The 13,811-nt window shown below is 40.2% G+C and overlaps 1 protein-coding gene across 1 annotated transcript in view; it reads right to left on the reverse strand.

The window, feature by feature from the left end:
• mmd (mind-meld) overlaps positions 1-13,811 on the reverse strand; it is a 1,597,006-nt gene that overhangs the window by 163,112 nt on the left and 1,420,083 nt on the right. Inside the window, exon 18 of the mRNA XM_068225859.1 lies at positions 8,588-8,783. Coding sequence (XP_068081960.1) covers positions 8,588-8,783 — 196 coding nt within the window. The remainder of the gene's footprint in view (positions 1-8,587; positions 8,784-13,811) is intronic.

A 13,811-nucleotide genomic window follows, 5' to 3' on the forward strand; every position in this document is an offset into this window, starting at 1 on the left:
AATTATCTATCCGTATGCTATTGGTGTTCTCTCAGATAAAATAGTAAGAGCCATTGCTGAACAGTCATCTATTGAAGATTTTCACGCACACCTGCTTGCAAATTTCATTCCTGCCCGCGCGAGGTCATCTCTAATTCAGAAATACTATTATCGAGTACAGAGGTTGGATGAAAACTTGGCTGATTTCATACAGGACATTAAGTTTTATACTAGGGTGTTTGCTCTTCATTTTCCTGAAGATCAGATTGTACAGGCTATTGTAGAGGGAATTTCACCTCCCTATAGGTCATATTTGTGTTTCGCGGCGTGCCCGCAAACTTTCTCTGAACTTGAAGCATTGGCCGTTTCAGCGGAAGGAGTTAGATATGCCGATTCTTTGCGTGTCGCGAAAGAACCCCCGCCTTCCTTTAGTAACACTCGGCCTCCACCTCGCCGACCAGTCAATCCCCGTAAATGTTATGCTTGCGGGTCGCCTGACCATCTGCGCGACAAGTGTCCACTGATCAAGTCAAGTGGGACAAGGAATGGAGCCGGGTCATCACAAGGCTGTTTTAAGTGCGGGGCCTTCTCACATATCGCCAAGAATTGCCCAAACTCAAATAGCACCCCCTCCTGCTCAACTTCTGGTGCAAATTCCAGCTATGCTAATAATAAAAAGTGACTAGTGGCTTCGGCTGAGTCGACTAATCCATCTTCCCGAGATTCAGCCCCTAGTAAACAGGTTGTAAATGCAGAGAAAGATCTGCCTTCAAATTCATCTTTTGAATGCCCTAAAGAATGTCTTAGGATTGCGGCGGATACCCCCGCACCTGTTCCTTTTCTTAAGATTGAGTTAAATAACGAGCCTATAACTGCTCTATTAGATTCAGGCAGTGTTTGTTCCATTATTTCGGCTGAATGGTACTCGAAATTGAAATCTGTTTGTAAACTTCCTGTCTATGACTCTTCTCCTATTCAATATGTTTCGGCTAATTCATCTCCATTAGAAATTCTAGGTTCCGTACTGGTCAAAATTCGTATTTTTAAATTTACATGGAAAATTAAACTGTTTGTGGCTAAGCACTTGTCTTGCCCCATCATACTGGGAGCGGACTTTATTTCTCACACTGGTCTTGTGCTCGATCTCCAGTCTAGGTCGTGCACATTCAAATTTGCGTCCAATTACAATATTCCCTTGTTAAAGTGTAATTCTGTATCATGTTCATCTATTTCGCCTACCCAGGATGAGATGTTGTTAGACCTTAGACATCTACCTGAGGAGCAGGCTGATAGTATTCGTAAATTGTGTCAGTCGTTTCCTGAGGTGTTCTCTGATACTCTTGGTGTTACTGACCTTATTGAATACAAAATTGAGGTCACGGATTCGATTCCTGTCCGTTTTCCACCATATAGGCTATCTCCACCTAAAATGAAGGCTCTAAAAGAAATTATCGACCAGATGTTGAAGGATGGTATTATTAGGCCCTCTAAGTCGGCGTATTCATCGCCTATTTTTCTTGTCCCGAAACCCCAAGGAGGCTTCAGGCCTGTCATTGATTACAGGGCTCTCAATCGGAAGGTGGTGTTGCAATCTGTGCCCCTTCCCGACCTTCATTCTTGCTTTTCATGGTTTCGTAAGGCCAAGTTCTTCACTATCTTGGACTTGAATCAGGCCTATAATCAAATTCCCCTTGCCGAAGAGTCTAAACACCTTACAGCGTTTGCCACGGACTGGAATTTATACGAATACAACCGCGTGCCTTTCGGGCTCCCCACGGGGGCAGCTGTGCTCACTAGGCTACTAGATAGGGTCTTCTCCGACATCAAATTTGAGTACTTATATCACTACTTGGATGATGTCGTCGTATTTTCAGAGACTTTTGAAGAACATCTAGATCATCTGCGAGAAGTTCTCGATCGCCTTCGTAAGGCTGGGTTAACTGTTAAGTTGTCCAAGGTTGCCTTTGCTAAGCCCTTTATGTCATTCCTAGGGCATATTGTGTCACCCGATGGTGTAGCGGTCGATCATTCTAGAACACAGGCCATCCGTGATTTTAAACCTCCCAAGGACATTAAAGGCATCGCCAGGTTTATTGGTATGGTGAATTTCTTCAGAAAGTTCATTCCTAACTTTGCTAATAGTGCGGCGCCCTTAAACCTTCTTCGTAGGAAAGGCATCAAATTCGAGTGGGGACCTTCTCAACAAGCCGCTTTCGAAGATCTTAAATTAGCTCTCTGTAATGCCCCTGTACTTGCTATGCCTGATTTCTCGAAGAAATTCATCGTCCAAACGGACGCGTCGTCGTCAGCTGTAGCTGCAGTCCTTCTTCAAGAGACTGAACTAGGGAGGCGACCCATCGCCTATGCATCTAGGACATTGTCAGCTCAAGAAGCCAAGTATTCCATCTATGAGCTCGAAGGTTTGGCAGTTTTATTTGCCTTAGAAAAGTTCCGTCTCTATCTGGAACATGTCAAATTCGACCTGGAGACAGATAACCAAGCCTTAAGCTGGGTCTTAGGTAGGCCGCGTCGTACTGGTCGTATAGCCCGTTGGGCCATCCGTATTTCTGCCTTCCAATTCGATGTCAGGCATATCAGAGGTACCGAAAATGTTATTGCTGATGGACTCAGCCGTATGTTTTCTAACGACGTCGAGACCCATGAACAGGTCGACAGTTCATCACCCCCCGAGTCCATGCTATCTGGTGTTAATGCCATCTTAACAGATGCTCCCATGCTTTTTAGGGACATTGAGAAATACCAACGTGAAGATCCGACGCTGGCTCCGATAATGGAAACCCTTTCTTCTGGGGAACATGTTGTCCCTTATGTTCTGAGGAATGGTGTTTTATGTTGCCCTTCGAGGCATGATAAGATGATGAAAGTTGTCGTTCCAGCTGTTCTTGTGCCTATGATCTTCAAGTATTATCATGAAACCCCATTAGGAGGGCATCTGGGTATCTTTAAAACTCGTGAAAAGATTCGTGAAAGGTTCATCTGGAAGGGTATGGACGGTGAAATTCGTGAACTTGTAAAAGCCTGTAAATCTTGTTTGCTTAGTAAACCAACCATGTCCACTAAGGTAGGCCTTTTGTCTTCTCATCAAGCGTCGCGCCCCATGGAACGCCTGTATATTGATTATGTGGGACCCTTCCCCCAGTCAAAGGGGAATGCCAACAAGTTCATCTTTGTATGTGTAGATGGTTTTACTAGATTTTCCTGGTTATTTCCGACTAAGCTGGCTACCGCTCAGTCCACCATTACCTGCTTAAATTCTATTTTTGCTTCTTTTGGTCCGTGTCAATATATTGTATCTGATAATGCTAAGGCTTTTACATCTAATTTATGTCGTAAATTCTGTTTTGACTTATCAATATCTCATGTAACTACTTCTGCTTATTACCCGCAACCATCTCTGGCTGAACGGGTTAACCGTAATCTCAGGTCCGCTCTCATTGCTTATCATCATGAAGATCCTTCCAGGTGGGACACGTTCCTGCATTGGTTAGCTTTTGCTTTGAATTCGGCGGTTCATGAATCTCACAAGTTTACTCCAGCTTCTTTGATGTTCAAGTTTGTTCCCAACTCGCCGCTCTCTAACCTCTGGTCTCTGAGTGACATTCTGCCCGAGACAATAGATCCGGACAACATTAAAGATCTTTGGAAGAAGGCTAAAGCCAATCTTAAAGTGTCTCATGAAAAGGTTAGGGAAAGGTATGATCGTGGACGGAGACCCACCCCTTTGAAGGTAGGTGACCAGGTTATGGTCAAAAATTTTGTTCCCGCGGGCAAGCTTGCCCCCAGATTTCATGGGCCTTTTATCATTCTCGATTTTCTTACGCCGGTTACCTTATTGTTAAGTAATCCAGCCACCGAGAGGATATTTAGAGTTCACCTGTCCCAGGTGAAACCGGTGTAATTTCTGTGTTAACTTGCTTCATATTATTTTGAAAGGATATGAAGGTTATATTTTTTTTTGAGTTTCACTTTTAAGGCATTCTGCACTACCTATAATATTTTGTTTCTGATGTAAGCATTTTTGTAAAACCTGTCCCGACCCGTTAAACTGCCATTCTGTCCTTGCCACGGCCATTACCACGCTCCCGTCTCCTGCTCCACCTTACACTGTGGCTTCATAATATTTAATGCCATGGATATCTACACGCCGCCGGCCCCTCAACCTCTCCATAATGCCTGTACCCTCAATGAAGACGATGGTCCAACACAATTCTGCCGCCTAGCTTTAATGTTTCAGTGCCCCCGCAGCCGCGCAGCGCCGTGCAGCAACTGGGGAGGGGGATGGGCCCCCTCCTCTCCAGCGAGGCCGACATGTGCACGGCGAGCCGGAGCTCTCCTCCCGGCCAAGGCGGATGTGCGGCGCACGACCTGCTACTGGCCCGCAGCCTGTATATGTTCACCGCGGGCGCGGCGTGTTTCAACACCTCTGCTCCCCTCATAGTGCGGGCGAGCAGTATCTCAGGGTACTTAAGGGGTCCGTGCGGCCTCCCTTTGGACGCAAGCTGCAACGGCCGGTCTGGCCATCCAACTTCATCAACATCAACTACATGGGCAGTTACTATAAAAGATAACTACACTTGGGAATTCAACAGCAATATTTGGTGGACATGGCAAAATTTTCCTTCACTTTTAAGTATTAAAAGCTTATCTTCAGAAATTCAACTTCTATAAACAGAAAGACTTTACTTCACCTGCAACAACAAAATTTTGGAACCGAATTAAGAAATTTCTCAAATACTTCTGCAAGTTATCTTAATATCAACATCAAAACTTGGAACTTATTCTCAAACAAAAGTTTATGTTCTTCTGTGTTACCCCTTGGAGGAACTTTTGGGGGGGGGGGGAGGTCTGTACCGGGCGGTACACCTCCACACCGTTTATTTAAAAGTTGCGCCAGTTAAAACTCCTCTTCTGGAGGAAGTCTGAACTTTATCTACGGTCTTAAATTCCAAATTTCTCAGAAGATGTCACTACCTGGAAATTTTTGAGTTTGTGAACTGTGTCATTTTCGACGTACTTTTGTTTTGCTTGTATTAAGAAGTGTGAACTTTCTCTTCTAGAGGACACTACTGAAGATCTACAATAGTGCAACCTAGTGCGGAGTCAAAGAACTATTTTTTTGGAGAAAATTTAATTTCAAAAGTTTGTTCTTTGTTAAATTTCTTTCTGTCATTGTTTAAGTTGGCAATATTTACCCCTTTTTTCCCCTTGTTATGAATGTATCCAATCCCGAAATTCTTCTATTAATTTCTGGCCAATCAGGGGTATCTTCCCCCAACTTGTATCTGTTGCGGGGTCCTACCCAATAAAATCTTTGTGGGAGGGTGTTTTCTTTCCCCTAACGCCTAGAATCTTCCACGAGAGGATATAAACTGCTGATTTTTGGGTCTCCGGGCCACTTCTGTTCCATCTTTCAGTGTGTAAAGTTCATAGCAGGAGGCGGGAAGCGCCTCTTTCCTCGGCAGCGGTCAACAATAAGGTAATGGCCGATTAATAACTTCTTTCTTTGCTAGCTCAGCAGTTTAACTTTCGGGGCGGGTTCTAAGCGTTCAACCATGTAACCTTTTCCTAAAAATGTAAAAACAACTGGTATCTATTCTATTTTCAAACGACATATTGGGATAGAGAGTGCTTAACCCTCTCGAGCTCCCACTCACATCGTCTTGAGGTGAACTTATTTTTCTCAACCAATTCTTCCGTAATGTAATGTAAATTGCTATTAAGTCACCTCTGTAGTATGGGATTAGCCCTCGTATCAACGGCCTAGTGCCAAGTAGGTCTTAATCAAGTGTATTAGGAGTGCAAGTTCGCCTCCTCTCAAATTGTTTTAGAGGTCATTTAATTAACCTGCTTTTCGTTTAATAGACCTCAGTAGATTGGGTATTTTACCCCTGTGTTTATGTCCGTTCAGGACAGCTTGAAGGTGAAGTTTGGTGTGGCCTGTGATTGGCTTACACTTTGAGAGCAGATTGCTCTTTTGAATTCGATTTTGTATGCCTCGAGGAGGCTTTACTGTGTAATTTTGGAGCAAGTGCTCCAGGGTTTGATTGGGGTCTTCTGCCCCTTTGTTAAAATTTGTATATCGGAAAGTTGGGCTAAGTGCTCAAGAAGTGTGAACTCAGGGCTAGAAGCCCAAATTCTGTAATCCCTGTACTTGTACATTTCAAATTGTGTTTTCGGCTACTAAGTACCTGTTCTTTGTTATTACTTAATTTTGAAAAGAAAATATAACCTTGTTAAATTTTACAGTAACTTTGTTTCCGTAGTTTGAGACTCATTCACGCCCGCACCTTCTTTCTCCTCTACCTACCACCAAAACACGGTAACAATAATAATAATAATAATAATAATAATAATAATAATAATAATAATAATAATAATAATAATAATAATAATAATAATAATTTAAAATTGTACGTGTAACATAACTACAGACTATCTTAGTAGATAGATGTTTGAGTGATGGAATTTTTCTATGAAGGAAGTTAAGATGCCAGCAAAACTATTGAAATAATCTCCTTGCATTCCAGCACTCATAAATACCAACCAACTCTGCTGAGGGTACAGGAGCTGAATTTATAATCTACAGAAGTGGCTAGTTAGTCAATTCTTTTTTTCTTTTGTTATTTGTTTTATGTCGCACCAACACAGATAGCTCTTATTGCGACTATGGGATATGAATGCCCTAGGAATGGGAAGGAAACGGACGTGGCCTTAATTAAGGTACAGCCCCAGCATTTGCCTGTTGTGAAAATGGGAAACCATTGAAAACCGACAGGGCTGCCAACAGTGGGGTTCGAACCCACTATATCCCGGATGCAAGCTCACAGCTGCGCGCTCCTAACCGCACGGCTAACTCGCCCGGTAGTTAGTGAATTCAACAATAGGGAAAGTGGAAATTGCAACACCACACAGGAATGGGTCATTCATGTTGATACTGGCGATATAGAATGGTGCCAGCTAGGTACGTAAGTGATACCTGCTTCAGACCAATGCGATTATTCATATGGCCCTCCCCACCTGATTGGTCAAGGATGAACCACATGAACCACCTCCTGTAATGAGAAGCCCAGTAGAGCTTAGCTGATGTGAAGTCTGTGAGATGCAGTGATATGAAGTGTTTGCTTGTGAAACATGCCTCACTGATGGTTTCGAGCAGGATATCAATCATTTTTCAACAGTTGAGTGGGCCCGGGTAATTGATCTGTCCCATAGTTGGTTATCTGTGCAGGCTGCAACTGCACATTTTGGCCAAAATGCATCTACAATACAACATGAATGTCAGCAGATGTCAAATAATGTGACATGCTTGGAGATCTGGGAGAGGACCAACCCAATGTACAAAGTGCAGGAAGATCACTGCATCATTCTGATATTCTGGACAGATCTCCTAAGCCACAGCAGCTGAAATTAGAGCTACTCTGGCACTACATATTATGCTACAAATAATTGGTAATCATTTGCATTCAGCTGGCCTAAGATCTTGTGTCCCTGTAGCAAGTGTTCCACTGACTCCGTAACATCAACATGTGAAGCTGTCCTGGTATCAGGAATGGTCACATTGGGCCAGCGAATGGCATATTGTCTTCTTCAGAGATGAATTGCACTTTTGTTTTGACCACAATGACTATCGCAATCATGTCCAATGGCGTACTGGGGAGAGGGCCATGCTGATCATCTTATAGAGAGGCCTGTCACAGGCATTACAGTCAGGGGAGCTTTCATACGCTTTCCCATGAAATCACCAAAAGTGATCGCCGAGGGTATAATGACTACTCGAGCGCATGTGGACAGGGTTGTCAATCCAATGGTTGTCCCTCTGATTTCAACCAATGCAAATGGGGTGTTTATGCTAGTCAATGCCCACCGTCATACAGCAGGTATCTCCTTGGAAAATCTCCAAGATATTATGCTTTTACAGTGGCCCACCAGGACCCCTAAACTAAGCATTATTCAACATGATTGTGTGGAACATGATGTGTACATGCCAGCACAACTACCCGCAGCTATGCAGCATGCATGGACTGCAATTCTGCAGGCCGTGATCCATGGCCTAATTGACTCCATACCATACAGGATTCAGCAATGTATTGCAACTCATGGTGAGCACATCCTGTACTGACCTGTGTCCACATGTACCTGAAAATGTTATCATCGATTCACTGCCTGACATCTCTCTGTCATAGATTCTTGGGGTGTTGAAGGCACATCTCTTCATGGTGATGCAATTTCCAATTTCCCTAGTGCGTTAGTAAATCTAATATGAAGATAAACTATGAACCCGGAGGAGGTATCCCAGAACAATAATGTTAGTTTGTTTGCCTATTGTATGGAGAAGTATGCAAATTAAACATTTTTTTTGTGGAACTTTCATCTATGAATGTAAGCAATGAAATGAAGCTGTTTTGAAAACATACAGCTACTCACACAATAAAAATTATTTTTGTTTATTAAATCAGAGTACAAAATGGAAAGATAATTCATTGATTTACAGTACCTATTATATTTAAACTATTTGAATAGTTTCTGAAATAAATGGGATTTAAAGGAAAATACATTATGAGAGTGGACTATAAATACTATAACTTACCATATCCCCAGATTTGTTCACATTGAATGTTGAGTGTTGGACATACTCCATTAAAGCAGTAGCCTGTATTTGCTCCACATGGATTTCCATTTTTCTTATGGATGTCCAATGGGCACTGACCATTTTCCCCAGAACAGTGTTCAGGTAGGTCACATTCATTTGCAGCATCTCGACAAATAACACCTCGCGATCTTAACTGCAAAAGAAATGAGCCAGCTCACTGAAACATTCTGTGGAATTGACAAAAGTACATAGTATTGTAATAGTTAATCATTAACATTTTGACAGAGTAAGAAAAAAGTTCCAGGTTTCCAAAAGATTTCCGAATGAGGCCGTCAGCAATTTTTGCTCCTAATTATTAAATATATATTGATATACTTTTAATATGATTTACTTTGAAAATGTCATTCAGAGGTTCAAAGAAGGAAATCTAAATATTGTTCAATTTTAAGAAATCTTTTGTTAATTGTTTGGCAGTTGACAGTAAATCCCTACACCTAAGCAACTTCTAAAATACAGAAGCAACAAACATGTAACTAAAGGTGATGTCTCTTATCATTGTTTTTGACTTGTTGAGTATTTATACATTTCTCTTCTCATACATGCTAACTGTTGCAAGTTTCCTCACTTTTTCATTGATCATTGTCCATTTAGATAGAATAGCATATGAGGTTTAGTTGATAATCTGCTTTCAATCACTAATGAATCGCTATTTGCTTTACGTCACACTGACACAGATAGGTTTTATGGCGACGATGGGACAGGTAAAACCTAGGAGTGGGAAGGAAGCGGCCATGGACTTAATTAAGGTACATCCCCAGTATTTGCCTGGTGTGAAAATGGGAAACCACGGAAAAACATCTTCAGGGCTACCAAGAATGGGGTTCAAATGCACTATCTCCCAGATGCAAGCTCACAGCTACACGACCCTAACCGCACGGCCAACTCGCCCACTAAATCAGTAATGGTGAAAAAAATACAAATCTAATACTCTGAGATGGAAAATTATTCCTGTACTTTACTGTTCTGTACAGACTTATTTGAATTATATAACGGTAAGATAGTGTGGAAAGTTTAAAAGGTCTTCCAGGTTGGAACATTACATGGCCCTTTGCATATAGTTTTATAAGTGACTAGCAGTTATCCGCGGCTTCACTCACATGGATTTCGTAAGACTGTACTAAGACATTACCTGATAATCCCCAACGTATTAAAACTAACCAAAAATTGGGTTTCATTTATTCCAGAACCTCTTTGTAAACCATGTTTGTGGTATTGCCTTTTGGGACTAAGATCACCATGTGACATAGAACTCTACAGTTTATGTGAGAAACAATCTTCTCTCAAGTTGAAAAAAAAATGTTTCTTTATTTTTAAGGAAGATTCCAAATACCTATTCCCACTTCTGTAACATCTTCAGTTTTTGAAATATAAGTGTCCCCATAAAAAGAATTCAACCCCTTTATCACTACTTCCCCCCACCCGAACCCCCACCTAAGTGGATTTTCCAAAAAAAGTACATATTTCTTTATTTTTAAAAGGAGATTCCAAACACCAGTTTTCACGTCTGTAACATCTTCAGTTTTTGAGATATAAGTATCCTCATAAACAGAATTCAACTCCTTCTTTACTTATTTTCACCCTCCCGCCCTTAAGGCGATTTTCCGAAAACAGAAGGAATACATGCTTCTATTTCTAAAGGAGATTCCGAATACCAATTTTCACATCTGTAACATATTTAGTTTTTAGATATAAGTATCCTCATACAAAGAAGTCAACTAATTTTTCAATTCATTCACCTCCTTTAAGCGGATATTCCAAAAACAAAAAAAGTATATCTTTATTTTTAAAGGAGACTCCAAATACCAATTTCCATGTCTGTAACATCTTCAGTTTTTTAAATATCAGTATCCTAATAATAACAATATTTCAATCTGCTTTTCAGTCCTTTTTAACCCCCTTAAGTGTTTTTTCTGGAAACAAAAAATACGTGTTCCTTTATTTTTAAGAAAGATTAAAAATACCAACGTTCATGTCTGTAACATGTTATGTTTCTGAGATATTGTGATGTTTGGAACATCACAGCATGTACAAAATTATCAAACTGTGTAATTAATTGGAAAGCTGTATATATTTAATTATTGTTAGGTAATTTTTTATTATTTTTATAAACAGAAAATATGTTGAGCCTACACTTGAAGAGGAACAACATGGATTTAGACCTCATAGATCAACTATAGACCTCATTCTTGCCACCAGAATGCTCTATGAGAAGTATTGGGAGAAAGGTCAAACACTTATAACTGTTTTTCCGGACATCGAGAAAGCATATGACCATGGACCACACAGGGATATATGAGAATGTTTGAGACATAAGAAAGAGCCCGATGACGTCATAGCATGAGTACAACGATTATATGATGAAACCAAGTGTTGTGTCCAGGTCCAGGATGGAAGGTCAGGTTGGTTTGAAACGAAGAGTGGAGTCCAGCAAGGAAGTTGTCTTTCACCATGCAACCGCTCCGGGTTAAACATTCTTTGCCCGATACCTCCATTTTCTAACTCGTCGTTGGGCAGCCTAGTTTGACGAATGGAGTCGCTCAGCGGATACCTCAGGGTTTACTTATGGCAAGTAGGACATGTAATCCTACTGTAGAATTCCCTTTACGTGAGTCCAAGAGAATTCCAACTCACGGGTGATACCTATCGTTTCTCACGACATAATGATAATCATCGCCGACAACCTAATTAGAGTTTGACCTCGAGAGAAACTTGCCATTGTTAAATAAACTCTTAATTATACGGTACCTTACTTAGCTAGTGGTTAACTTACAATCTAGACAGTAATTAAAGGACTCATGACACCAGCAATTAGAAAAATAACAAAATATTTATTAATAAAATATTAAATAACTAACCTCATATTATGCAACGCATTATTCAAAATAACTGAAAATAAGTAATGAAAATGAGTCAGCGCTGGCTCGTATAATAAAATGAAATAATATTCAGTATTTAAATTATTTAAAATGATCAGTTCCTTTGTGAAGTTGTAGTTCAATATTTGCTCATTTACAACAGATCACTGGACACATCTGAGGTCCACCTCGCATTTGAATTATAAGTATAACATCGACACAATTAACTCATTCCGAAAGTTCACTTTCTTTAGTCGTATTTAAACAATCTCACTTGGATACAATATCCAGCCGCAATGCATCACAAATAAATTAATAAATCAAGTGTGAATTAATTGGGATTACGTTTAAGTAGATCTGAGTGAATTATAGGAAATCTAAAATAGAACTGAATATATTAAGTTAGGTTTTAATAAAATCCGAAAACATGATTTTGTTGCAACGATCTCGTTGTGCCTTGAAACTCCTTACGAACTAAGGCATTCTTTCCTAGTGCCAGTTAAATACGGCTCCTACTCTAGCCTTTCCCTAACTGAAGTTCGTTAATGAAATGTATGTTCAAAACGGAGAAAATTAACTAATCTAGCTATCTATCTAACTTCAGCCTAATCTTTGGCTGTCTCACACATGCCCTTATAGGTTCAATGTCCCTTTTAATAGTTATCTTTCAATAACATTCAACCACAATGCAAGCTACTTTACTTTCTTGCAATTAACATGGAAGCGCTAAGTTGTGAGGTTTGGAAAACATAATCTCATATATATCGGTGTCGTAATGCTTCTGGTTAACTACCGCTATACAAAGTCGTAGTATTCTAATGTTCGTAATAAGTCATCTACACAGAAATATAATTATGTCACGAGCATACATCTATACTAATAAATCCAGTTCGTACCTTGGCTTATGTAGCTCCCGCGGTGTGGGCACTCTTACGCAAATAAATCATATAATTCACTTGTAGTGTGGTATAACTTGAATTGCAGGTACACAATGGTCCTGCATCGCGTAAAACCTTTTCAAATCACAATACATAACTCGAAACTTTCATCTAATTACCATATTCATATTCTCATAACAACATCAATCTTATATAAACACCGTAGCCTCCATAAAAATATATCTCGTTTCCCAACTTGACGACTACGATAAAATACCACACTGATTCTTAATAATATTAACAAGTCGCAGATTCTCTAAACCTACAGACGAAGTTCAATGCCCTTTCTATGAACCAAACAAATGCGTAATTTCATGTTTCTTTCTACACCGCGCACAACCATACGTGACGTCAACTTCATGCATTACTTCAATGAAATCTCTATAATCTCCCAGTATGTAATTTCAATCAGCTGTTTCATATTTCTCTACAAACCTCACGCTTCTTTCAAATGTTCAGGTCGATATCGCATAAACTATTGCTATATTATTAAATCGTAACTTCGAACTTAATTATCTTACACCTTGTTGGTAATCATCACTTGCATTGCTATATTATCGGTCTACAATTGCCATCAGCACATACCTAAGGTACATGTGTAAGCAAACCAAAAATTATGCAATGAAATGTTATGAATGACTTAGCTCGCTCATGGTTGTCCCTGGTCCAGCTGTTCCATTCCCATTGGATGTAGATGGGTCTTCGGTTCGGTTACGGGTTAGACATCTGGAACGTCATCCGCTCCTTCGTTCTGGTAGTACAATCTGGTTACCCGTCACCTTCTTACGTCATGGCTCGGACGGATGGTTACCCGTCGCCTTCCTCGTCATTTCCAGGTCGTATGGTAAGATGAATTGTTTCCAGGTCGGTCCATCATGTGAATTTAGCACATCATCTTGATCATCTTCTTGACAGTCTCAATGTAGAAGATAATAATGCAATATACTGCCATTTCAATATTCTTCTCTGACGTCGTTTATCCTTAATTTAATTTATTTTTATTTTTCTTCGTATCTTCGTCGTATCCGCAATTTCTTACGTAACGACTTCAGTACATTTATTTTCGTCTCAACTGATTTTGAATTCAGGCGAAGACTTATATTTTATTCTTATTCAATCGTTGTATTCTTTCTTTTCTCTTATGCAATCCTTTGCTTCTCCAAAAGAAAAATCCGATGACGGTAATTGCGTCCGCTCTCGATGTCGTGAAAATTCAAGATGAAGATTATTTAATAATAACGTTTTTTCTATTTTTTTTGAAAACAATACTGTAGACCGTCCACTGTCCGTTTTACTCGAATACATGACCATTCCGAGGAGTATATGGCCCTCTGAGACATCATAGCAGGTGACTATTCCTTGCTTGTT

This window comes from Anabrus simplex, chromosome 2, assembly GCF_040414725.1.
Source record: "Anabrus simplex isolate iqAnaSimp1 chromosome 2, ASM4041472v1, whole genome shotgun sequence".
In the NCBI taxonomy this organism is placed as follows: domain Eukaryota; kingdom Metazoa; phylum Arthropoda; class Insecta; order Orthoptera; family Tettigoniidae; genus Anabrus; species Anabrus simplex.